Source organism: Canis aureus, chromosome 19 (genome assembly GCF_053574225.1).
Source record: "Canis aureus isolate CA01 chromosome 19, VMU_Caureus_v.1.0, whole genome shotgun sequence".
NCBI lineage: Eukaryota > Metazoa > Chordata > Mammalia > Carnivora > Canidae > Canis > Canis aureus.
Window position 1 is genome coordinate 21,300,107 of NC_135629.1, and position 27,932 is coordinate 21,328,038.

The 27,932-nt window shown below is 42.0% G+C and overlaps 1 protein-coding gene across 1 annotated transcript; it reads left to right on the forward strand.

Annotated features, from left to right (window-relative positions):
* Positions 1–14,160: 14,160 nt before the first annotated feature.
* On the forward strand, positions 14,161–27,877 carry PROK2 (prokineticin 2). The gene is made up of 3 exons (XM_077858063.1): positions 14,161–14,310; positions 17,722–17,847; positions 26,235–27,877. Exons 1-3 carry the CDS (start codon positions 14,215–14,217, stop codon positions 26,337–26,339), a joined length of 327 nt encoding a protein of 108 aa, XP_077714189.1. The 5' UTR covers positions 14,161–14,214; the 3' UTR covers positions 26,340–27,877.
* The last annotated feature ends 55 nt before the right edge of the window (positions 27,878–27,932 follow it).

Below are 27,932 nucleotides of genomic sequence, written 5' to 3' on the forward strand. Positions count from 1 at the left end.
TTAGGAAATGGTTAACAAACAAAAAATTCAGGATTTGTATTTGGGGAAACCTAGAAAGGGCTTTGGGAGCAGTGGCCATGTCCAAACCCTTTAGCTAGCTGTTGGCCACACAGACACTTAACTTACTCTTTTTTTTTTTATGTACATATGTATTTTATATCTTATGTATGGGTTATGTATTTCTTATTTTCTTAGGGTTAGGAAACCTGCACAAAATCACAGGGTTTATAAATGGGGCAGTATTAGTACTTATCTCATGGGTCTGGAAGGATTAAATGAGGCAAAGCATGTAAGGCTTTGACATCATGCCTGGCACGTGGCAAGTGCTTAGTAGACGTTAGATGTTGTGCTAATAATAACTGTTTTGGGATGTTGGGAGGATTACGGAAGATAATACATATTGAACACTTTGTACTGTTTCTGACATCTTGGAAGTGCTTATTTTCATGTTTGCTATTATCGTTTTTACCAGAACTGGTTAATATGTTTTTCTGGCCAACATATCTTCTGTAGAAGCAGGTCATCCATGGTGTTTGTGGCTCGAGCATTTCTCTCCTACTATTCAGGCTATAGCAGACATTTTGTACAAAAACGATATGGGGAGAGATACTGGTACATCCTTTGTATACTTTTCCAGCCTTACGAGTGAAGGTTCTTTACAGCAGTGTAGAAAAATTTCAATTTGTACCTGTACTGTACCATATAGTAATCATGAGTTACATATGTCTATTTAAATTTAATTTTAATTGGAAAGTTTATTCCTCAGTTATAGTAGCCACATTTCAAATGCTCAAATGCATTTCAAGGCATTTGAGACTAGTTGTATTGCTGTGGACTGCAAGGACATGGAATAGTCTCATCATTGTGGAAAGTTCTTTTGGCCCACAGTGTGCTGTTCTGGGAGTGATTGAAACCAAAGCTGGAAAAGCATTAAAACCCTCCATTTGTGAAGCTCAGAGAAAATGCACTTTTAGGGGAAATTTTCTGGCTGTGTTCCAAAAGGGGTCACAGGTGACCTCTCCCCTTGACGCAGTGACAATAGTCCACTGTCTCCCTACCCGTCTGTACCTCCAAAGAAAGAGTGAGGCACTTAGGATAACCAGCCTCCTCAGTTTGGGTCATGAAATCCTAATGCCCACCTGTTGCTTTAGAATGAAAAACCTCACTGCCCAAGGACTGGCACTCTGGCACTCTGGCCCTCTGGTTCTATATAAGCAGAGAGCTGTAGCGATCCAGAGTGAGAGCAAGGTCAGTGGTTCCTGTGGTCTGAATGTGCCGTTCCCCAAGTTCAAGGGAGACCTGCCAGTCACTGGAGCTAGACAGGCAGATTCTGAGGCCAGAAGCCCCTGAGCCCAGTGATGGTCAGCTTTGCTGAATTTGTATTCAGAGACTCCCCATTTTTCTTTCTCTCTCCTTTTAAAGCTTTTATTTATTTATTTACAAGAGACACACAGAGAGAGACAGAAATATAGGCAGAGGAAGAAGCAGGCTCGGGATCATAGCCTGAACGGTAATCAGATGCTCAACCACTCAGCCACCCAGGTGCTCCTCTTTTTCTTTCTTTCTTTCTCTTTCTTTCTTTCCTTTCTTCCCTCCTTTTTTCCTTCTTCCCTTCCTTCCTTTCTTCTTTTCATTCTTTATTTTGAACTAATCTTATACTCACAGGCATAGCAAAAATGATACAGGGGGTGCCTGTGTACCCTCCCCACACATCCCTCCAGCAGCCACATGGTACATAACCAGAGCACATTCTCAGGACCAGGACATTGATGTTGGCACGATACCCTTTTCCTTTGATAAGAGCAAATGTCTCACTGGGTCCTTTTACTGCATGAGGCACATTGTCTTTTCTCATAACAACCCTGTACCGCAGGTATTACTATATTTAGCTCCGTGTTCTTGATAAGAGAACTGACGCTCTAAGAGCTTAAGTCTCTTTCCCAAGAGTGGTCAGGCTGTCAGCGGTGGAGCTGGGACCGGTCACCATCAGATCTAACCCCAGAGCGGCACTCTCCAAATATGATTGGGATAAAAAGACTAACATGCATGTCTTAGAGGCCAGAGCAGAAAGCCTTTCTGCCTGTTTGCTTTCACATCCTCCATCTGAGTTGATCCCATGTCTGTGTAAATCTGCACATGCCACAGGAGGGGGAAGGGAGAGTAGTTGACTATAAGCTCCAAATTGTGACAACCTGTGGTTCCACCCCAAATTTGCTCAAACTTTCAGTAAATTTATTGTGATACGTAAGAGAGGTAAGTAATAGCATTTCAAATATAGAGTATGTTTTAGATGACTTGTACTTTTATACTCTTTGAGTTCAGGAGCTCATCATTTGATATCATGGCTCATTATAATTGGGACAAACATTCAATAATCAAAAAACACCCACCAGAGGCCTAATATTAGGGAAAACCAGAAAAATTATAAATAGGTTTACTCTGAGGAAATGTAATAATACAAAAGAATATGCAGTGATAATAGCTCACGTTTTTCAAATGCTTCTGTGTCAGGCACTTTGCTGAGCACTTTAAATATTTAGATATGTCACTTCCATTATTCCTTACTCCACAGCTCCATGATCTGGAAAATGTGTTTATAGCTGGGTTGGAGGTGGATACCCATACCTCAGAGAGGTGCACATATCGTCAAAAAAGCATGATCTCATCCTCATCACTAATATAATAGGTACCAAGCAAAGTATGCTGCTCAGTTTGCTTTCTCATTTAATCTCATTTTAATATTCTCAATCCTTTTGTTCTTGCCTACCTATCATTTCCTACTTATTAGGTAGGGAACTGACAGCTTACAGCTATTGAGCTCTTGTGATGATGCAGTTGATGGATCATAGTTAGTCATTATTTCATTTAGTTCCCATAACAGCCCCCTGAAGATGGAGCCATCATTATCCCCATTTTACAGATGAAGCCAAGTCATGGTGTCACAGCAGGTGAGGGAGCCCTGACTCAGATCCAGACATATCTCACAAGTGATTGAAGGGTACACTCCAAATGCTCTCAGGTTTTAGAAAAAAATTTCAATGTGGACCGCAGTCACATGGACAAGAGGTGATGCAGAGCTTTGGCCTTTAGGAGCAAGTAACTAGTAAGACAGAAGAGGGACAGTCCTGTGGGAGTGATAGAAGAAAGAGAGATGCTCACAGCTTGTGTGATGTCAGGAAAGAAATCTACCTGCTTGGGGACCCCTGGGTGGCTCAGCGGTTTAGTGCCTGCCTTTGGCCCAGGGCATGATCCTGGAGTCCCGGGATTGAGTCCCACATCGTTCCCCCTCTGCCTGTGTCTCTACCTTTCTCTCTCTCTCTCTCTCTCTCTCTCTCTCTCTCTCTCTGTGTGTGTGTGTGTCTCATGAATAAATAAATAAAATTAAAAAAAAAAAAAGAAATCTACCTGCTTGGAATTCAAAGGGGAGACTGCAAGGGTGCCTGGGTGGCTCAGTCAGCTAAGCATTTGCCTTCTGCTCAGGTCTTGATCCTGGGGTCCTGGGATACAGCCCTGCATTAGGCTCCCTGCTCAGTGGGTAGCCTGCTTCTCCCTCCCCCCCTCTGCTGCTTCCCCTGCTTGTGCTCTATCTCTGTGTCAAATAAATAAAATCTTTGAAAAAGCCGGGGAGGGGGTGGGGAAGTCTGCAAGATAGGACCTGTGTTCCAATCACAAAGAAATTTGAAGGTTTTCAGAGGGATGTAGATTTAAATGGAGTGAGCTTGTCGTTTAGAAAAGCAGTTTAGGGATCCCTGGGTGGTGCAGCGGTTTGGCGCCTGCCTTTGGCCCAGGGCGCGATCCTGAAGACCCGGGATCCAATCCCACGTCGGGCTCCCGGTGCATGGAGCCTGCTTCTCCCACTGCATGTGTCTCTGCCTCTGTCTCTGTCTCTCTCTCTCTCTCTCTCTCTCTCTCTCTCTCTGTGACTATCATAAATTAATAAAAATTAAAAAAAAAAAGAAAAGAAAAGCAGTTTAGTGCCCTTGTCATGATGAGCCCCATGTGATGTATGGAAGTGTTGAATCACTATATTGTACATCTGAAATTAATATAACATTGTATGTTCACTATACTGGAATTTAAAATAAAAGAAAATCAGATTAGGACTTTGAACATGGTAATGGTGAGACAGTTGCTCTAAAAAGAACCATCTGGTACCAGCGTGTGGTGTAGACTGATTCTCACTGCACTTTTCTCACGGTGTCCACAGACCCGTGTGTCTCTAGTGGATAAAATTGCCTGTGCTCTCTCCTCACAGCTCCCCCTGCCCCATCTGCGTATAAAAGCACCAGTAGAGAAAGGCAATAAGGAAGAATTTTATCTGACAGCATTCTTACCAAAATTTGGGTGTTCCCCTAAGGGAAAAAAAAATTTGAAATCCACTATTTTACACAAACGGAATATAGAAGAGATCAACTTGCAGATCAGACTAGCTATTAATTAACTTAAAAATAACTGAATAACTGCAAGCAGCTTGTGCTGGGATGAGATTTGGGGGGTTTCATCAGCTTTAAGGAAGACTATGAGCACCTCAGTCAGGGTGGGGTTCTGAAGCCCCACCTGCTCTACAAGGAAAACACTTTGAAGCACCCCAGTAAACCTATCTCCTGATCTCACTCCCTCTCCTCCACCCCCAGCTATTATGATGGGGGTCTATTAAACAGACAAACACAGGAGGAAGTAGAGGGGAGAATGTGTAATAAGATCATAAAAGCACAATTACTATGGATCATTGGCTAGGGCTTGGAAATACTTTCATTATGGTGAATTGCATCTACCAGTTCAAAGACATTTTAGAAGTAAACAAATGAGTTAGCAGTTTACAGCTTAGGATCCTCCAAGTGAGGGTTTATCCCACCACAAGTTATTTTCCAAAACCCTCCACCCCCAAGCCTATGCTATCCTGTTTGCTAATTCACAGACCAAATGTTGATAATACTTATATATACATTGAACAAACCCAAACGCTGCCAAACCATATGAAGGGCAAACGACAGACCAAGGGTGCTTTCACATCGAATGCACAATGTATTGGTGGTCATCTCTCACTGTAGGGACAGTGGAACCAACAGCTGTAATGGCTCAACATGTAGGGCAGGAAGCTCCACAAAGTAGTTTCCTTTCTTTTTTTTTTTTTGGAAAATGTATTTATAACTGTTTTGTAAATGGAGGCCCATACCTCAAAGAGGTGCATGTATAGTCGGAGAACATTTGAATTAGAAAGTAGGAGAACTATGATCTGCCCCCAGCTGTCTCCTAGTTTCTATGAGATGAGGTCTTCTGGATTCTCAGTTTCCTCATCTGTAAAGCAAGTTAGATGAATCAGAATATCTCAGCATTCCTAGTATTTGATTGATGAGTTCATCTAAGACTCATGATATTTGCAAAGCACTTATTCTAAATTTAGTGGGGGCTTTTTGTTAAAGCTAGTATGTGGTCAAGATAGGGGATTTAGATTTGCCTAACATTTTATCCCCAACACATGCAAAAGGTGCTCTATTACCAATTGGTTTGGAAATCCTAGGTTGCACCAAGTTAGGTTGATTTCTTTTTGCAGGACTTCTCAGGGTGTATAATGTGTTGATAGAAATGGGGACTTCTTAAAAGATCTCTTCCTACCTAAAAAAGCAAGCAGCATGCCTTTGGCAGGATAGTTACCTTATGAGCAGAGGTACCAGTCTTCTCTTCGAACCCTAACAAATGAACCTGAAGAATAGAAATATTGATCACCTGTTTCCTTACCAAAAAAAAAAAAAAAAAAAAAAAGATAATAATAGCTCTTCTGAAACTTCCCTGCTTTAAAATCCCAGGGAATCCCTCTGGACAAAGCCTCAAACAAAAAAATCTAGAAATGTACCTGCTCTCTGACATTTTGTTCTTGAGTTTGATCTCTGAGTTGAAAGAGAGAGAGGGAGGGAGGAAGGCTTAGAGATGAGTGTGAGGAAAATTCATACCATAATGATAGTTTCTTGCTTCTGGTTATTGGCTAGCTAAATTTTGTATGGCAATATTTATGTAAACCATATACATAGGAGCCAAAGCTATAATATTGAAGTATTTGGCATTAGACTGATTGGGTTGAAACCCAGCTTTCCCACTTACAAATTGTTACAATTCTGTGCAACATAGTTCATCTCTCTGAATCACACTTTTCTTGTCTATAAAATGGGGGTAGTGATGGTAGTTACCCCCATAGAGCAACTGGTACTCTTATACAAGATGTATTTTTTAAAGATTTTATTTATTTATTTATGAGAGATAGAGAGACAGAGACAGAGACACAACACAGGCAGAGGGAGAAGCAGGCTCTAGGCAGGGAGCCCGACGTGGGACTTGATCCTAGGTCTCCAGGATCAGGCCCTGGGCTGAAGGCGGCACTAAAGCACTGAGCCACCTGGGCTGCCCTCTTATACAAGATGTATTGAAATTTATTTACCATGTGAAAAGCATAGAAATAGTCAGCCTTTACGTTTAGAAATGGAGGCTCTGTTTGGATCCTGGAGTCCTGGGATCGAGTCCCACGTCAGGCTCCCTGCGTGGAACCTGCTTCTCCCTCTGCCTGTGTCTCTGCCTCTTTTTCTCTGTGTTTCTCATGAATAAATAAATAAAATCTTTATTTTAAAAAAAGAAATGGAGGCTATGTTAACTGGTTTGTGCCTTAAATCCCTATACCCAGAAGCCTTATTATTCCAAGTCATTTCACTCAGTAGAAAAATAAATATGATCCAAATTTAGGGGTGAAAGACAAATTGCTAAGTGAAATTTATTGGTGTGGGATAGCTAATAAATGTTGATCTAAAATAATAAAGTAATTACCTAGCCCTGGTTTTTATCTTAAAACTCTTTACTATGTGAGCTTTCTCTCTTTCTCTGTGGAAAGTTACTAAATATACTACAGATTTGCATAACAATCTCTTCCTTTTAGTGAAGTACATGATATATAAACCTTAGCCTTACGGCCCATCTTCAATGCTAAAAATGAATATTAAATACATTCAGCATTAAAATGAATAAAACCTAAATCTTTTAGAAACAACTATTCATCCTGACCCCTCAAATTCTTCCAGATGAATTTTATACTAATTGTTTTAAGAAAACTCTTTCTCCTGGATTATATTTCAAATACTTAAAAATAAAATAGGTAAACTTTATTGTACATTATCACTTGAATAGACTAAATAATTTTGGTGCCTCCATAGACAATTGGCTTTCAAATGGAAGCACAGTGATTTATTTTTAAAAATAAAGAGAAATCATCAGCATTGAAATGATTAAAATAGATGTCTTATTTAGAATTATAAAAGCAGTTCATTTTTCATATGTCACATTTAAAGCCTGGTTATTATTTGTAAAAAAGTATTTCAGACTGATAATATGGGTTTGCTAACAAGAAAAGCCACCATGTAATAATATACAGTGATAAAAGATGGAGTGAAAAAACAAGCATAATATGTATTTTACTTTGTCTGTTTGCTTTAAAGAGAGAGCATATGCACAAGCAAGAGGGGCAGAGGGAGAGGGAGAGAGAATCTTTTTTTTTAATATTTATTTATTCATGAGAGACAGAGAGAGGGAGAGAGAGAGAGAGGCAGAGACACAGGCAGAGGGAGAAGCAGGCTCCATGCAGGGAGCCCGACATGGGACTCGATCCCATGTCTCCAGGATCAGGCCCCGGGTTGAAGGCAGCGCTAAACTGCAGAGCCACTGGGGCTGCCGGGGATAGAGAATCTTAAGCAGACTCCATGCTGAGCACGGATCCTGACTTGGGGCTCCATCTCACAACCCTTAGATCATGACCTGAGCAGAAACCAAGAGTCAGATGGTTAACTGACTACACCACCCAGGCGCCCCTATTTTACTTTTTTAAAACCCATCTAAATGAAAATCATTTATTAAGACGAATGGGACCAGCTATGAAGTTAACAGGGCCACCTATTATGCTATAATAATCAGAAGTCACATGAAGAAGACACACACGAAAGTAAGTTCTCAAGCGAGCTGGAATCATTTTTAAAACTAGAGTTTCATATACAAGAATATTAAAAGTTTCCTCGATGTATATGGTTGAAAAAAATATTTCAGATTTTTAGTTCAGCATGGCAGACCAAACAAATGTATTGTCCTTCTTCCTCCAGTTCTACCAAAAAACATTTATTGAGCATCTACTATGTAACAAGCAGTTGAAGTGGAAGTACGTATAACAAGGTGAATGTGCTAGGGGTCCAACAGGATACTAGAATTTAAGGTAACTTCCCAAACTTGGAAAGCTGATAAATTAACTGATAAACCAAGGGTTTTCCTAGCCTATCTTAGGCCCAGGGAAATTTTATGGTAACAAATTTTCCCTGAGGAACAATAGAAAAAAATCCATATATGTCTATGATATAGACAAATGAAAAGATTTTGAAGGAAACAGGCCAGAATTTTATACCCAGCCCAGCCTCTTCTCTGTACCCTAGTCCTGTCTGATGGCCTGTCCCCACACCGGGGTATATTTCCTGCATCCCTAGCATTGCTGCTGTTGATATGAGGTGAATCCTGGGAATAAATCTTGATTTTTTTTTTCTTCTCTACTCTTATCTTGACCAACAGTGAACTCCACCTGTTTCACTTAAGTGATTCAATTGACTATTGTCCCTCTTTACTGCCAATGATGTTAGCAGAAGCCCCCTGGACCTGCCATCAGATCCATCTTCATTCACCCTATCCTACCTGCAACTTCTTCTCCACATTCCCAGTAATTTGTTCAGCAAACACTTGTTGAGTACCTACTATGTGTCAGGCACTCTTTCAGATGCTGGAGATAAATTGGTAAACAAAAGACATTAAAAAAATTTCTTGACCTCATAGAGCATATATTCTGGACTATGTGTAGGCTATGTGTAGGTGAGACACAATGGGACAAAGCAATGAACCTATAAGTAAGTAATAGAGTATGCTAGAAGATGGTCAGTGCTATAGGAGAAAACCAAATATGCAAAGTAGAGTAAGGGACTCTGGATTGCTGGGGCAGTTGCAAATTTAATTAGAGTGGTCAGGAGAAGCCTCTTTGAGAAGGTAAGATTTGAGCAAAAGGGAGTCAGTTGCATTCTTGTCTATTTGGTGGAAGAGCAGTCCTGACAAAGGAAGTTTCAGGTCAAAGTTCCCATGGTGGGAATATGCCTGTGTGTTCCAGGAGGCCAAGACAACTGAGCCAGCAGTAAGACAAGTGGTAGTCACAGTGGATGAAGCTGAAGATCTCAAGTTTCTGCAAGGGAAATGGGAAACCACTGCATGGTTTTGAGCAAAAGTTCTGAGATATAGATAGATAGATAGATAGATAGATAGATAGATAGATAGATAGATATAACATATTATATATATTTATATATATAGCTGAGATAATATTTAAGATTTATCCATTTATGACTGAGACATCCAGGCACGCCCTGACTTATATTGTAAAAGAGCTCAGGCAGCTGGGGTGATGATAGGATGTAGAAGGTAGGAGTGAAACCAGGGCACCAGGCAGGAGCTGATGGCAGCAATCCAGGCTGGAGATGGTGGTGGCTCAGAACAAGAAATGTGGCCATAAGAGAGGGCAAAGTGGTCAGATTCTAGAAATATTTTGAAGGAAAGGTCCACAAGATTCTAGGTAGATTGGACATGAGGTGTGAGAGGAAGAGACAGTCAAGGATGTCTCCAAGGTCATTCTCAGAAGGATGGAGTTGCCTTCAGCAAAAGAGGTTTGGGTGGGGGCCAGAAGGAGTTTGGCTCCGGACATGTTGCATCACACTGCAGTGAGTCTTCTTTACAGAAGCTCTTCTCATCATGCCTGGTTCATCTCCCTGGCCATATAAAGATGGAATTCCTCAAAGCGACCCTCCATTGGATCCCTACCACCTCTATTGCCTCATATTTGTACTAGATTTCTCTTTAGCTCATTCTTCCAGCCACTCTGATCTCTCTTCAGCTCCTTGAACATGGATGGTCTTTCCAGTCTCCAACATAAGCTGATTCCCCTGCCTGGAGTGCCCAGCCACCCTCCACTCATGCTGTTCCCCCTCTTCATCCCAGTTAAATCCTGTTCAAGCTTCAGAGCTCAGCTTAAGCTTTGCTACTTTAAGGAAATCTTCAGGTCTCTCCCTATGCCATGTCCTAATGCACTACATTTGTTTCCTGTAATTACGTAATTGTATGATTATTTGATTCATGGCCTTCCCACTAGACTGTACGCTCCCAGGGGGCTGGATTCACATCTGTTTTGCTCACCATTATACCTCCAGTGCCTCACACAATATCTGGCATATAGTAAGTATTTAGTAAATGTCTGTTGAATGAATGAATGATGGCTTATTACCCACCTCAAAGAAAATATCAGCTTATACATTTACGCTCTTGCAGAGTCTTTGTATAATTATAGCATAAGGAATACTGAACTAGAAAAAAAAAAACACAAAGGAAATAACACATTATCATTTATAATCATCCAGAGTTCAATATGCTCATTCAGGAATCCAAGCCACGGCAGATCCCTTTCCTATAACAGATGGCCTTGCTCACCAGATTTCTGGTTCCCCTCAGATTTACATTGTCCATCCCTTTGAAGACAGGCTGTCATGTGACTTGCTTTGGCTATTTCAATGTGAGGAAAAGTGATAGGTGTCAATTCGAAGCAGAGGCATTTGAAAGCTGGCAGGCAACCCTCCAGTTCCACCCACCTGTATTAGTTTCCAGTGGCTGCCAGAAGAATGTATCACAACTCAGTGGCTTAAAACAACAAAAACCTATTCTGTCACAGTTGGGGAGGCTAACAGTCCAACATCAAGATGTCAACAAGGCCATGCTTCCTCGGAAGTCTCTAGGGAGGAATCTTTCTTTTGACTCTTCCAGGGTTGGGGGGCTGGGGGCGATCCGTGGCATTCCTTGCCTTGTAGATGCATCATCACTGCAATCTCTGCCCGTCTTCACATGGCTGTCTTCCTGTGTGTCTCCTCGGTGTCTCTGCGTCAAGATCTCCCTCTCCATTCTCTTATAAGGATACCATTCACTAGATTTGGAGCCCACCCTAGTCCAGGATGGCCTTATCTTAAATTGATTACCTCTGCAAAGACCCTACTTAGAAACAAGGCCACACTGACAGGTACGGAGGGTGGGAATGTGAACACAGCTTTTGGCAGGGACACAGTGGAACCATTCTATTCATGAAGCACATGTTGAGGTGGAGCCTTCATCAGCCCGGTTCCCTGGGTCATGCAGTGAGACAGGTTTGTGTCTCCCAGTTCACCTCGGTCAGTTCCATGTCCCCTGAGTTAGAGTGGTGGGCTGAATCACCCGCACCGGGCCAAGTATTTATCCCTACGGCTGTTTGGTGAGTACATTGCACTGATTCATGCAAATTAAATGTGTCTGTGCTGTCTTTTTCTTATGACCTGTCTCCAGACTGTGTTCCATATGATATATTCCTGTTGATCATTAATTATGCCTATCATTATGTTATGTGCCAAGAGGAATGTGTGGGAAATTAGACACAAGGAGCCCAATTATAAGGTTTATATAATCTAATCTGGTGGACAGAACAGAAGAAACTATCAGTGTTGGCATTTGAAACTATCACAGGACACCAAATAATATCATGGAATAAGAGATCATACTAACAGGACTTCTGGTTTGTTCTAAGTACTATGGTAAGCAATTTACAAGTATTATACTCTTTCAACCCCATGGAGGTGTATCCCATTGGATGATGTTTTATAACTATTTTACAGGTGAGGAAACAAGCTTAAAAGTCTCAAGCAGCTTGCCCGATGGTCATTCAGGATTCCAGTGCAGGTTGGTCTGATTCACAAATTTGGGGTCCTATGGACTTTACTGCCCATTTAATTCAGCTCAGCCTTGATAGCCTGCTAGTATATGGTAGTCGACACTCTGAGCTACACCAAGTTTGGTTCTCCTTATGCAGTTAACCCTGGGCTGATTGATGGTTCGATCTCAGTTTTAAGTTGGCCTTCCCACCTGATTTTTATGAAGTAATCCAAACTCAACCTCCATCTTTCTCTAACTTTTTAATTTTAATTCTCTAAGCTGGCAACAGATACAATGATTTGTTATATCGGGGCCTTCATTTCTCCCCTAAAGCATTAAAAACAATTAAAAGAAACAAAACGATCAAAGGAAATGACATGAAACCAAACCAACCCTATTTTTAAGTGTTTCCAACCTTGTTTCAAAACAGCCTTATGAGGATTGTTTTCCCAACAGCCATGTATGAAGCCGTCCACTTTTGAAATCTGATTTTCCTATGTAGACATATCCTGTTTTCTATGCTTGGAGAAGCAGGGAATACCCAAGCTGGCATTCAATCGCAGCAAATATGAAATAGACCATTTTAAAAAAATTGTAGGAATGTTAAAATCCATGTTGACTGGTTTTTACATTTACCCGGCAGCATTCCCATGCTAGCGTTGGCATAGAAACTGGAAAAGGAAACTTTCCACCAATCTGTCACTTGCTACTGTTTCCACTTACTTTGCTGTAAGTCCAATTTTAACAAATTTCTTTTAAGTTAAAAAAGTTTACTTTTTTTTTTCCTGTTTCAGGATGTTTCCCCAAACATAAAAACACGAGCAAAAAGAAAGATTTTAAAACTCAGTCAAAAATTTGGTTTTCCAAATATTCAGCTGTTTAAAATTCAGATAATTGCCTTGCTTTTTTTTTTTTTTTCTTTTTCCACATTTAGTCTGAATGCTTTGGCATGGGGAACCCCGCAGTCTGAAAGTAACTTTGTCCCGACTCTCCTCACTGCATTTATTAAAGAGACCAAAAGAGGCATCTGCTTTTCAACAGTTTGTGGTCCGAAGGCCACCAGGGAAAGCCAGAGAGGTTCTGACGATTCAGGAACAAATTCGGGTTTCCCCAAAACTTCGATGCAAGCAAGGTTGGCAGCGGTCACAGCTAGGTATTCCTGAGATCGTTTTCATTGGAGAGAAACAGGCTGGGATTCTCGGAACCAGGCTTGGGTCAGGGAGGGAGGGCAAATCTGCCACTCGTCCTCTCGTGCGTAGCCTAGAACCCAGTAGGCACTCAAGTCCTGCCTCACGTGAACGAATGAATCCCAGTGATGCTGTCTGGCATCTCCCGAGACTGAAGGGTGATCTTCCCGGGGCTGGAGCGTGAAACAAGAGGGAGCTGCCTACCTGGGGCTCAAGGGGCCTCAGCCTGGCACCCCAAGCCAGGCGTCCTCATTTCCCTTTGGCACCATCCTGAAGTGCTCTGGAGCTGGCGCGATGTTCCAGAAGGGAGGAAATGCATGTGAGGAGGATCAGGGAGGAGAGCAGATGTGAGCATAAAGGGAAAGCATTAGAAATGAAAGAAAAGAACTTGGACTCCCACAGCTGGAAGGACAAACCTCACAATGTCGTCAGGGATGTGGGATTAGGGGTGATTCCGCCTGCCCTTTGTTCTTGTTTTCCCCCCTCCTGTCTTCCACGTTTCCCGGTTTATTTGTTTGATGCGTGCCTTTTCTGCTCGGTTATTGGACCACGAGGCCAGACCCCCCCCCCCTCCCCGGGTGGCCGGTACCTGGCACGCAGCGGGCGCCCCAATGCAGGCGGCCCGAGGCTCCCGTGCCTCCCGTGCCTCCCGCGCCGGCTCCCCGGGGGGCGTCTAAGCGCCTGGCACGTAGTAGGCGCTCCCTAAACATCTGCGCAGCAAATGAGCTGCAAGTTTTCGGCGCCGAGCACGTGGAGCCCTGGCAAGCAGGAGCAGGACACGGCACGAGCGCGTCTCCCTGCGACCACAAAGCGGCTGCGGCGCGTGCTGGAGGCGGAGGCGAGGGGCGGGCGGCTGCAGACGAGGCGCGGGCCGGGAGCGGGGCGCCCCGCGGGGGGCGCTGCCTGCGTGGCGCCCGGGGCGGGGGCGGGGGCGCGGGGAGCCGCGCGCGGCACGTGCTCGTCCCGGGGCCGCCGGGCCGGGCCGGCCGGGGTGGGCGCGCGTGTGCGTGTGTGCGCGCGTGTGTGTGTGAGTGTGCCCCCCGCGCGTGCTGCCGGGCGGGCGCCGGCGTGAGTCACGGCGGGGCTCGCCTTTATAACGGCCCGGAGGCTCGCGCCAGCCGCCCGCCAGCCGCCCGCCAGTCCGCCCGCCGCGCGCCGCGCTCCAGCGAGCGCGCCCCGGCCCCGGCCCCGCGCCCCCAACCGCCCCGCAACCGCCCCGCAACCGCCGCGCCGTCCCGAGGGCGCCATGAGGGGCCCGCGCTGCGCCCCGCTGCTCCTGCTGCTGCTGCTGCCGCCGCTGCTGCTCACGCCCCCCGCCGGGGACGCCGCCGTCATCACAGGGGTAAGCGGCCCCGGGCGCACCTGTCCGCCGCCGCCGCCGGGGAGGCGCGCCCGCGCTGCGCCCCTGGGGCTCGGGGAGGGCAGCGGCTCGGGGAGCGGCGCCCCCGGGCGGGGACGCCCGCCCCAGGCGCCCCGTGGGGCTCGGGGAGAGGTGCCGGGACCCGAGGGCGGCGCACGGCCCGCCGCCCTGGGCGCACCGTGGAAGAGACGGTGACCCGCGTGCCAGCCGCCGTCCCCCGCTCGCGCCCCTCTTAACCCGCCGCCAGCTCCCTCCGCGAGCCCGGTCTGCGTTTGTGTTAGCGCTGCAGGAAGTTCGCGTTCACATCTCCTCCGGCACTTCTTGGAGACTTCAGCCTCGAACCTTAAGATTTGGGGAGGCCCTGCCTGACGCGCGCAGCGGCCAGAGAACCCCCCCCCACACACACACCCCAATCCTGAGACTTTAATCCTCTGCTCAAGGACCTTACCCCCCCCTTGCACCCTCCACGGAAAACCCCTTGAAATAACTTGCTCTGAGGCCCTGTGTGCGCTTGGAAAAGCAACGGGGGTGCTTCCTTTTGGTTTCCACGGCTTTTTGCTTGCTTCTTTTTTTTTTCTTTCTTTCTCTCTTTTTTTTTTTTTTTTTTTCTTTAGCGTCTTGAGGTTTTCCTCGTAAAAGTTTTTTTTTTTCCATTTGCAATTCCCTGATAAAGCACCTCCAGAGCTGGACATAATTATGGAGTTAGGTTACAATGTTGATGTTTGTTTCAACTTAGAGAAGTTGTCCTCCTCATTTTCGGAAGTGGGAACTGACTCAGTCCTCTCCTACTCCCACCAACAGTCCTGTGTGTGTGGACCTGCAGGACGAGTTTAGAGTACAAAATTTAAAACTCTGGTCGACATCCACAGTGCAAAATCGCTTACCATTGCCCGGCTCCTCGACTGCTTTACTCTTTTATCTTTTTTTCTTTTTTTTTAAGTCTGAAATTTTTTTACACCTCCATTACATTATTTCAGTTATCCATGTGCGCATTATGGGATTTAAATAAAACCTCTCTGTTTGAACTGGTAATAGATAATGAAATAGTTAAATGTGAGGGAAGTCGGCCCTTGTCTTGAGAAAATAAAGCTCCGTAGTCTCCAAGTTAGTTAATAGGTCCATAGCATCTTGAAAGCCCTTGTACAGTAACAGTATTTGGTTATATCCTATAGGTATAATAAACATTGTGGTACTTATTAAAATACAGATTTTTTAAAAGTGTATTTGAATAGCTTTGTTAGTGTGGTTGGAAAAAAGAAAAGTTTTTACAGGTCCTTCTAATATATGTGTTGGAACATGATTGGGCTTTTCCCCCCTCTTCCCCTGCTGGCTCATTTTAAATTTCTCCTAATCCTCTGAGCCCAGAATTCCTTTGCAATATAAGTATCTTTTTGTTCCATTCACAGGACAACACTATTTGAATAGGTCTGCAATGGGTTAAGGATGAAGGGCGTTAGGAAACAGCAGTCTAATTAAAATTATATAAACCCATGCATTTCTTTGTAAATATTTCCAAGAAGTGAAGCTTTCTGTTACAGAAGTGAAATTTTATCACATTGGATGTTTGTCTGTTAGAGACATTCAGGGTGAACTTACATGGGATGTTTTTGTTGTTGTTTTAACTCAATGTTACAAAAAGAGAATTTTTTAAAATTTTTCTAAGCAACGTGGCAATAAAGAAATGTAGTTATGTCTTCATGACAGGAACCATCTGGAGCCAAATGAAAAACTTGGTAACTTATAGTCTTCAGGATGTTAAACATCCAAGTGATTGATTGAATTTTTGAAAGATTTTGGCTGGATTTTGATTGTCTTATAAAAAGAGTTAGTGGAGCTTCAGAATTCCAGATCTTGAGCATCTGTTGACAGAAAATACTGCCTGAAACCTCCACCTTAAATATTTACATTTTTTGGTAGTAGGTGTAGTTATTTTGATGTTGATTTATATTCCGCATAGATTTGTTAAAATGGAAAAGATCATGTACTGAACCTCTCATTTATGGAATGTAATGGCCACGTATACATGATTCCTGGCGTACAGATAAAAATTGGAAAATGGAAATGTTTGGATGTTTTCCTGTGTATGTCCTAAGACCCCAAGGTGAAAATTGTTGCTTTTGTCCATATAGTTTTAAAGAGGCTGAGAAAAAAATTCTAATGAAGGAAATAAGCCAACTCTAAAGTAGGATGGTTAGTAATTTTTAACAAAAAATAGTGAATAAGGGTATGCCCATATATTTATATTTTGAGAACTTGTGGCTGGCCCCAAACTTTGAAGGAGAAGAATCTTGAAGGAGCGTTTCAGTTGTTTACAATAAATGTAAAAAAATTTAAATTTTTGTCTAAACTATAGACTTTTTAGTTTCTTACTTATATAGTACAGGGTGTTTTTGCCTTATTGCTAGCAAAACATTATTACACACTACTTAAGCAAAGCATTCTATTTTTTGTTAGCTCTAGGAAGGAACAATTGTTTTTCAGATCTATTTTCATGCAAATAAATTTAGACTGTGTTATTTATTTCTACTTAGAGTATGAAAATTCCTCCATAGTTGATTCTTTAATTATTTATATTTACAATTTTTATATTGGGAACAGATGCCTTCGGTAATCATTGCCGAAAATTGCATCTGCCATTTGCATTTCTAAATCTGATTAATCTTAGGTGTTCAACTGACTTTGTAATATACACATATGTACACTCTGAGCCAATAATTTCTTTTTTTGCATGTTACCTGAAAAAAAGTAACATAAGACAAAAGTCTTGGTTTGTCCATTCCCAACCTATGAAATTTCTTTCTTTAAAGAGGAAATGTGAAAATCAAGCCAGTGGTGTGAGAAACATCAAGTCTCATGAACCAAAATGCAAATATTTGAAAGGGAAAATGAGCACTTTTAAAATTTACATCAGTGCCTTTATGGGTCTGGAGCATTTCATGCCAGATTTAGAGACCATTTAAATCCCTTCTTAAATTTGGGCCCAATGTATTCTGCAGTTAATAGTCATAAAATCTCATGATTCAATTTATGTAGTTCCTAATGGCCATGTATGGTATAAGTCTAACGCAGACTCGTTTTTCAAATTCAAAGCCAATTCAGCCACAAAACACTAGAAAAATAGAGGTGATTTTCTGTGTGTGTTTATTTAAGATTTTCATAATGTGTAGGCCATTCTTCAGGCCATTTTTTATAAAACTAGGAAAATCTCTTCTCGTCAGATTTTATGGTAAATATGTGCAAGCAAATGAAGATTACAGTTTTTTTTATATGTGTCTGATTATTAAAATCCTAGTGGTTGGTGATTTAAAGAGCATTTTTACTGCTAATTTTAGATTTCCTTAGCTTGAGTCTTCCCCGCCATCTATATTTATCTGTTTGTTTGTTACATTTCAGGCCTGCGACAAGGACCCCCAGTGTGGTGGAGGCATGTGCTGTGCTGTTAGTATCTGGGTTAAGAGCATAAGGATTTGCACACCTATGGGCAAAGTGGGAGACAGCTGCCATCCGCTGACTCGTAAAGTTAGTATATATATTTGGATTTATGGTGGTTCTCGTATGTTGCAGTAACTCAGTAACTCAACTCCCAACAAGGCCTGTCTGACATGAAACCCAGGGTAATGTGCTTGAAATTATAAGTTAGAGAAGATGACAATGGAAAACCCCTCCTCTCCCCCTCCCCTCCTATTTTAAAGAACTGGATCCTCTATCATCCTTACTCTAGTGAATCATTTTTCATGTCATTACTCTCATGACATGAGAAACATTTCATAAAGATAATTTCAAATGCATGAATTTGCCTAAAAATTATTTAAGGACAAAAAAAATGTATGCTGCTTTGCAGAAATCAGAGTACAGAAGTTCTGGAAAAGCCTTTTGATATCAGACCTACTGATAAGGCAAAAAGTAAATAACTTTGTGTTTTGTTTCTTGCAGAAAATCATCAATGGTACAGTTATCCTTGTATCTTTAAAGGTCCTTTATTTTCACTCTGTCTACTCAGTACACTGTTCATAATCCTAGAGGTTAAAGACATTTAAGTTTTCAGTTTATTCTGTATCCTAAAGACCTAAACAACACTTTTGAACAGTTTTGGTGGTAAGTGGCATGACCGTATATCGGCAGGATTGGATGGCACTTTCCAGGTTGTGTTGCAGACGCTCCTGTCTCCAAGAGCCAATCAGTGACATTACTTCAGGAAGCGGAATGGGGATGGGTTAGGGACAGGAGGGAGCAGAAAAGTGTGTGGAGCCTCAAGAGTCTTGGCCCTTCTGAATCAAAACTTGAAAGAGTGGGATGTCAGTAAGATCCCCTAGAGAGGCCAGGTAGCAAGCAATACCTTGCTCCCCTAGCGCCATCTCCTGGTTTCACCCAGTAGCAAAGTGAAGTCGGGGCCAGCAGAGGCCTTGTCCCAGGCCAGGTGGCTTGACTGGAGGCAGAACTCAGTCTCTCTGCCACTTTTTCTCTAGGCCAACGTTGTATACTCCTGTTTTGAAATAGATAGAAGGCTTTCAAAGCAAACGACGTGCCTTCTACCTTTTTTTTTTTTTTTTTTTTTTTTTACCCCACCTGTGGTTTAGGGTTGAAAGCAGCAGTAGAGCCCCTCATCTTCCCTATGCTGGACAATTGCAGATAACAGTTACTATTTTGACTTTCTTAGAGTGAAGGTAATGAAAGAAATTGGTGTATGTTTAGCTCTGTGAGCTGTAATAGGGACTCCACTTGTTTGAGTCTCTCTGAAGACAGAGCTTGTCTCTCCTGTGGTTTCCTTGAGAAATACTTCCTGTTCCGTTTAGACCATTGGTCCCCATGGCTTCAGTATCATAAAACATGACATGCACCTTTTATTCTTAGCCACTTGAAGACAGAAAAGGTTGTAAACGGTTAGTTGTCTGTCTCAATGCCAAACTCCCAGGGAGGAGATGACACCAGCCCAGCCACCTTTGGCATTGATGTCAGTTTTGTCATCACCCTTATCGAGTGTGAGTCTCAACTTTTGTACATTTGAGCCACTGTCATTGCAAGGTTTGCTCTTAATCTTTTCCTTTAAGAATGTTTTTGTTTTTGTCCAGTCTTACCATACCCTTACACCCCCTGCATACCAGAATCATGCAGCCTGTTTGCTAAAACAAGCAAAGAGCAACACATTCTATGCAAGTGTTCTTTGTAATTGTGGCAAAGCCCAGTTGCCACTGGTTGAAGGCTCTGATGCACCAGACACTCTGTATGAAATGTTGTATATGCATTTCATATTTAACACAACAAGCCCGTGAAACACATTTGTTTCCAGCACGTTCTGCATACAAACACACTAAGCCTTAGAGGGACTCGGTATCTGGCTGAGGTCACGAGGTGAGAGGTCTCAGAGCAGCACTGGACTTTTCATTTCTGTCTGATGCTCCATTGGTTGTGCGGTCTTGATCACCATACCCTTGTGCCACCTTGAAAGTGGTTTCATCTGAGCACTTTGGACTCCAGTTAACCAAAACTGGGTTGTGTAGGATAAGATAATGGTCCTCCAGGGGAATTTGTCACGACCTGTATTTCTGATGAGTTTTCCGAATCCGAGGGATTTTAATAAGAGAACCCAGTTCTGTTTCCCTGGGTGCCTGGACAGCTTCCAGTTCAGGTGTAGTGCAAGGTTATTTCTGAGAGTAAACAAAATCATTTTTCTCCCAGAAATCCAGATACATCTCTACAGCTTCGTTTTTAATCACAGTTTGAGTAATGAAGTCTTTAATAACAAATTATGCTTTTCATAGCAGAATTAAGTGATAAAAGAGTGAAAGGACTAAAAATAAAATAAAATAAAGGTTTTATGTCAGATCTTGACTCTTCCCCCATTCGGTTGCCCACTTGAAAAGTGTTACTAGAACTCATGCTTTACAGCTTTTCCTACTGGATACTTTTCTGTCTTGAAAATACATTTTCATATGTCATTTCTATTTTTAAAGTAGGTCCTGGAGTTGTTACTTATTCTAGGTGATATTAATTTATCCTGGTAAAAATCTAGTTACTTCCAGATCTTCTCTCCACTATATTCTATTCAAAACAACTTGAGAAGAATATTTTTTGCAAATATATCCTGGTGAATGTAATACACAGTGTTCAACTTCAAATTACAGTTTTAATGGCTCATTAGTATGTGGCAAAAGTATACACGCTGCATAGAAAATTTTCTTTTAATGTGATGTGATCATTCTTTTCTATTTTCTTCCTTTTTTTTGGTAAAGGGATTAACTGGTTGTGGTCACAGAGATTGGTGTTTTAAAAACACAAGACAGTTAATAAGTGGGGATTACACCTGTTTAAATTTTAAACTTTCCGTTCTGGCTCGGCTTAGACATTAGCCACAAATGTCTGTTTATTTTGATAAAGCGAGTAGTATTTGATGAATGAAATTGTGAACTTCAAGTAGGAATTGATAGTCACAGAATTCAGTCTACTATTTTATTTCAGATACATCAACTAATGTGTGGAGTTTATAGTAACTGCTAGGCTATAATTTTATAATTGTACAATTTTTAACTTTATATTTGATAATTGAAAAATAGAATGAAATATCAGTTCACCTAAGAAGAATAGTATGTTTTCCAAACACACTTTTAGTCATAAGTTTTAACATGTATTCATTCTTAGCAATTTTTAAAGTTAGGGATGAACTATTGAATCATATGTCTACAAGGAATATTTTGCAATTTAAAAAAACAACACTATTTTGGGGTGCCAGGGTGGTTCATTTGGTTAAGTGTCTGCCTTTGGCTCTGGTCATGATCCCAGGGTCCTGGGATGGACTCCCACAGCGGGCACTCTGCTAAACAGGAAGCCTGCTTCTCCCTCTTCCTCTGCCTGCCACTCTGCCTGCTTGTACTCGCTTGCTCTCTCTCTGTTAAATAAATAAATATTTTTTAAAACCCCCCACTATTTTAGTATTTTTATTAATACCTAAACTTTTCAGAGTTTAAAAGATTGGCTATCTCCATCCCATTCTGATTACTGCTTGGCTTTGAAAGTTTATGTGATTAATACTTTCATTTTTATTACTTATCATTTTATAAATTATTCAATTTAAATGACTGTTTCCTCCCCCAAAATTGTTTTTGCTTCACTTTTTATGTTAACATTTTTAGTACCCGTTTTGCCTTTTGTTTTCTGGTAGTTTTTTTGTTTTTTGTTTTTTTTTTTTTAGCTACACTTTAAAATTTGACCAATACATTTTCCTTTTCTGAAAAAAAAAAAAAAAAATTAAATTAAAACCTGGGGCTTGTCTGTCTTTTTTTAAAAAAAAGGAAGATTTAAAATTTATTAGTTTCTGTTTCAGAACTAACCTATGATGAAACATTGTAAACGTACTTTCAGGATAGAGTTTACCTTTAAAAAATATTTAAAAATATATAAAATATATAAAAATATATTTAACTAAAATATAACTACAGAATTTAGTGGAAGATGGGTGGATGAAAGCTTAATACATTAATTTCCTCATCTTTCCTATCACAGATGTCAGGAGCCACTATCTACATTTTCTCTCTCTGGGCAGCATCATTGGTGTGAATACAAGTTCATTGTCAGACTCAGAGGAGGTAGATATACAGAGTTTCTCAGCCTGGGCACTGTTGACAGGATGGGCCCGATAGCTCTTTGTTGTTGGGACCACTCAGTGCATCATAGGATCTTTAGCAGCTTCCCTGGCTTCTATCCACTAGATGCCAGTAGTCTCCCTCTCTCAGTTGTGACAACCAAATATGTCTCCAGACTGTGACATTTCCCCTGTGACAGTTGGGGAGATGGACGTTGCACTGCTTGAGCACCACTGGCCTAACACTACATTTACCTAGCCCCACAGGACACAGTGTAAGAGATACAGCAGCATCATTGCATTGTGAGCTCACAACTTCGCTTGCCCTCTCTTCCACATGGGGTACTTGTGGTTGCCCCAAATGAGAGCCCGAGTGTGTGTGGGGTAGGGTGTGGGGGGTAGGTCCCCTTGACTCACAGGAGCTACCATCCTTACTTCTTGCAAGTATTTGCCCAGGCTTGCATGCCAACAGCTTCCGCAGCCCAGATGAAGTTCCACACAACCCATGAGCCTCACTCCCCTATTCCTTCCTTTCTGTTATTCTTTCCAAGGACACAGTGAGATGGGAGATGAGATCTCATGTTAACCCTCTACTCACAAGGAGATAAATCCTTGCATTGTTTTGGGTTACATGGATATATACTTTGAAAGAATTTGAAGAGACCTCTTAAGACTTGACCAAATTAAAGTATGTTGACAATCTTCCTAATTACTAAAGCTGGAAACTTGTGGGAATGGGACAGGTACTGTGAGACTTTTAGTTTCTATTTTATGTGCTATTACATTATCTGAAATTTTTTGAACTGTGTAACTTTATTGACAAAAGTTATAACAAAACTGGCTTCATTAAAAATTGCACATTGTTTTGATGAAGTAAAATTGGTGTCTAAATTATATAAGTTTCAGGTATACAACCTGAATCAATCACAGTCACAACATTGTGCTTTGACGTCGGTCTGAAGTACAAAATGATCCTCATCCATCACTATTCAAGTTGACTCCCTTCACCCATTTTGCCTACCCCAAACCTCCGTCCCACAGTAGACCCGTGCGTGCTCTTCATGTGACACAACCAGGGTTTCCTCCATCAATCCTTTGTTATATTTTTTTCTTTAAAATTGACTGTTTTGAGAGAAGTCACAAACAATACTCTGCTTTGTTTCTGTGCTATTTTCCCTTTAAAGGTGCTGCAAATGGATCACATTGGATTGAGTTTATTCTAAAATAAACCCTCAGGTTGGGACTGAATGGTTAGCTCCTGGGCCATATTTATTTGTGCCTCTGAATATGCACCTTCTGTATACTTTTTCATGTGACTATAAGACACCTGTGACTATAAGACACCTCTTAAGTTTGTCACACAAAATGTGTAGAGCTAGTGAGTAGGCCAGTGGAGGAGTTCCCAAGCATCTACTAAGTGTATAACGTCAGAAATGATGTTCTTTGTCATTAGCTCACAGATGGAAGGGGAGGAGGAAAACCACTATGTGCAGGTGCAGATAACAGGACCTGGGAAGGCTACCCCTCTGCCTTTGGGCAGCGCACAGTCTTGGGGTTGGGGGCGTTGGAAGGATACCAGCTTTTAACTTGTATTTGCTTAAGTGCCTCCTGTGTACCAGGCTAAGTATCATGTGTTTACAAATAAGATGTCCTTTCTTCAAAGAGCTTGGCATTGGAGGGAATGGTGGTGTTTGAGAAAAGAGCAAAATCTGGAAGAAAGTGGGACTGCATTTGATTGTGATATGTTCCCTTTTAGCTGGGTGACTGCAGTTAGCCAAGTAATTTCACCTCAAGAGGAAGCCACTTAGCTTGTGTCAAAACAAGGCAAAAATCTGGCACACAGGTTGGGTGTGACATTGACATGCAGTGCCTTATGAAGCCTGCATTGCAGGCTGCCACCATTATTTTTCTTTGCTCCTGTTTTCAAGGCACTGGGAGCCCACATGAAGGCCAGAGGCCGGCCATGGTGTCTTGATGCACACAAATCACAGGACTGCAAGCTCCATGGGGGTGCCTATTCAGAGCTTAAACTATCTTACTGGTTATCTGTCTTCCATCATTAAAATTTACACCCCATGAGGGGCTGAGGCCTTTCCTGTTTTGTTCATCACTCTATCTGTAGCATCTCAACTATGGAGTGCTGTGTCAGTGGCACTCAGTATATATTAGCTGAATGGGTGAATAAAAGAAACATGCTTGGTGTTGTCCATGTGTAATGGTTTGACATGTTCATTATAGTTACATTTCACCTATCTCAGGCTTCTTTACCTTGGGTGTTGCTGTTGTATTTGTTTTTCTCAACGTTGGCACCGTTGGCACTTTGGGCCAGAGAGTCTCATTGTTGAGGGGCTGTCCTGTGCATTGGAGGCTGTCCAGCAGCATCCCTGGCCTCTACCCACTACTAACACTCCCTCCCCCAAGTTGTGACAATCAAAAACGTCTCTGGATATTGCCAGATGTCCCCTTGGGGACAGAAGCACCCTCATCTGAGAACCACTTGCCCATATAGTGACATATGTGACAAAATGAGGCTCTCCAAGTCTCAGGGCTAGAATAGATCATAAAGGTCAGGGATTATAACTTCTCGTACTGTCCACTTGTAATTGTCTGAGCCAGCGCAGCCAGGTCCACGTCCTCTGACAATAGTCTCAGTGCCAACAAATGAGCTAGCCATCCATGTGCCCTTTGACACACACAGTGGCAGAACCATTCTGAGCACAAGCCTGCATGGAGCTGACGGCCTGCATGGAGCTGTGGCACCCGCGTGTAGGCACTGTCATTACAGCCTTGAAAATAAGGCCCTTGCCAAATGGCAGAGGAACCCGAGGTGGCTCTGCCTCTTCACCACCTGCCTGTCAATGTCTGCCTGTTGCTTCCCTTTCTTCCTTTTGTATTTATTGATCTCCATCATTTCCCTGGCCCTTCCAGAACCATTTTGGAACTGGAAGGCAGGAAAGAAGAAAGAGGAAGAGAAAAAAAAAAGGAAAGAGGAGGTAAGAAGAACATGAGCATGGTACCAACCCAAAGATGATGCCCAGCACAATCAGCCCTGACCATTTCTGGACTACTGTACAGTTGGGTCTGTCCTATTAGTTCAACCCCAAAGTAAAGTTAGAATGGTTCTGTCACTGTCTGCAGACAACATTTTTTTTTAATGTACAGAGAAATCATTTAGAAGGCATCTGGAAGATGCATCTCAGACATTCTCATTAGGACAGGGATAATTGGCATGGGGTGGCCTTTTTGGGTGGAGTAGAATAGGAAATACACTAGAACGATACTGAATAAAGCATCTGAGTTGAGAAACAGGATGCATTTTTCTGCCATGTGGAAACTGTAGAAGGATCTCTGAGGCATGAGTCTCTAAGTAGCTTGCCTCTCTCACATTACTGTGGGCCAGTGTAATTTACCATCCCATTTCAGTGACAATCTGTCACCTCCAGGGCTGGGGTTAAACTTTCTCCCTATACTTGCAAAGGGGATTCTCAAGAGGGCGCCGATGGGGGCGGAGGGGGGGGGGTATTGGAGAGAGAATGAATTTTGTTCTTTGCCTCTGGAAAGTATATGTACTTTGCGGAACTCCACCGCCCATGAGACAGAGGACCACCATGCCAGTTTCTGGTTGACCATCCTCAACCCAGCTTCATTGGTGGCATGGGCAAGACTCAGAAATACCACTTGGATGACTCTTGGAATGAAGCCACCCGTTCTCTACTGGCTCTCCCTAGGTCAGGGTTTGGTTTGTTCCTTTTCCATGACTCCAGCTTGACTTCTTCCTTAATTTCCCTTTTGTTTCTTCCCTACCCACACTTCCCAGAATTTTGACCCCCCTCTGCCAATCTGTGTGCAAACATGTGAGTTTGTATATTGCTCATTGTCCGTGACTTCATATTTACTCATTATATCAATGTGGTCATCCCCTTAATGTCATGCCCTCCTTAAGGAGCTTCATTAGTAGGATGCTAGAGAAAGAATTGAAATGAAGAAGTAAAAGGCAGTATAGCTTTGTGGTTAAAAGCTTGGTCTCTCTGGTCCAGCTGCCAGCCAAGCTCCAAGTTCTGAGTTGGGACCTTGGGCAAATTACTAATCTCTCTGTGTCTCAATCTCTCACTTGGAAAATGGGCATAATTCAAGCATTTGTCATCTTCACAGAGCGGTTGTAAGGACGAAAAAGGATAATACATAAAATGAGCGTATTGCTTGATGAAGAGTTAACGTTCAATATAACACTAGCTGTTATTATTCAAAAAGAGTTCTGCAGAATAGTTTATTTCTGGTTTTTGTTTTTTAATGTTTCTTGCTCTGACTCAGTTTTCTTCTTTTATCTTAGGTTCCATTTTTTGGGCGGAGAATGCATCACACATGTCCATGTATGCCGGGCTTAGCCTGTTTACGGACTTCATTTAATCGATTTATTTGTTTAGCCCGAAAGTAATCACTTGAGAGCAGAAACTTTAAATGTGAACAGCCACATGATGTCTCTAAAGTCTATTTACTTGTGATTGTGCCAAACAAATAATATGCCAGAAAGAAATGCTGTTGCTTCCTCAACTATCCAAGTAACATTTCTATCTTTGATGTTTAAATGATGTTTTTTTTTTTTTTATTGAAAGAGGATTTTAATTTTGGATACAAATGTAAAGTGCAAGGCATTATGGAACCAGTTCTCATTTCCCTGTTTATGTTTTGGTTTGGCTTGGCTCTTTAGATGCCAAAAACTCACCCATTTTCACAGAAATGAGGAGAGTAAGAATTTGATCTTTTGTTACAGAAACGTTTTTTTCTTAAATTCCCTTTCCCCAGCCCTGCCCATCACACACACACACACACACACACACACACACACACACACACGTACGCACACAGACACACACACACCCTCAGGTCTCTTTTCTCTCCTCAAAGAATTTTAAGGCTCTCACATTATTCTTCACCATTTCCCTCACCAGCCCTCTAGCATTTTAAAGTGGGGAACAGGGTCATTCCATATTCTCTAACTTGCTGGCAGAGTCAGTGTTAAGAATCAAGCTTTTTGCCTAATACTTAAACAGTGAAGGATGTGTAGTTGAACTAGACACTCCAGACTTCTCTAGACAGAGTAGAGGTTGGGGTGCTTCCAAGCTTTCATGGACCTATTCATGCAACATGACTTCAGGTCAGCTGTGTGGCAGGTGTGAGTAAGTCCAGAGGGAAATGGAAAGTCAATTTAGTCCCTATTTCTAGATTTGTTTTTGTTTTTTTTTAAGGTTCTCCAATACAACATTACATTTATTTCTCTTTTTATGAAGTTTACTTTTTTTAAATCTCACAGTTAGAGATATTCCAGAAAATGTCACTTGAAGAGGGATTGATTTTAATCTGGCATACCACTTGTTACCATTTTAAAATCGGTATGAAGTTGTAATTTAAACTCCCATTTGTAACCAGAAGGTCTCTTATAATGGATTACCTGACATCCTGCCATGTGTACCTATATCAATATTGCTGTGTAAAAATTCTGTATCAGAATAATGACAGTATTGTATATCATTTGATTTATTTTAATATTATATCCTTATTTTTGTCACAGTTGTCAGTTTTTATTACAAGCAGATTTCTATTAGCTCACGTTCTGAAATGGGTAACGCCCCCAAAGTTGGTAAAATAGCACTTAACAGTATGTTCTTGTGTTCACTTTACATACAGGAAAGTTCTGTTTGCATGAATTTTAAGGTAGTACAAAAAAACAATGTGTAAATCAGTGAGGTTTTGGAACACGAAGGAAAATTGTGATGTGCAAAACTGGTTGTAATCAGGAATGGACTCCTGGGATTTCACTGTATTGATTCAGCAAGTAGTGATAAAGCGTTTCTCACAAGCAGTTAGGCAGGATGCTAGGTGCTAGCCATACGGTGATGCCTGGCCTGGCCCTGAGAAACCCACCAAGTATTGTAAATGGAATCAACGTCGCAAATAAACAACTTATGAAATGTGTTTAACTGACTAAACTCAACCTGCCAACCCACTAACTGTTGCCAAAAAAAAAAAA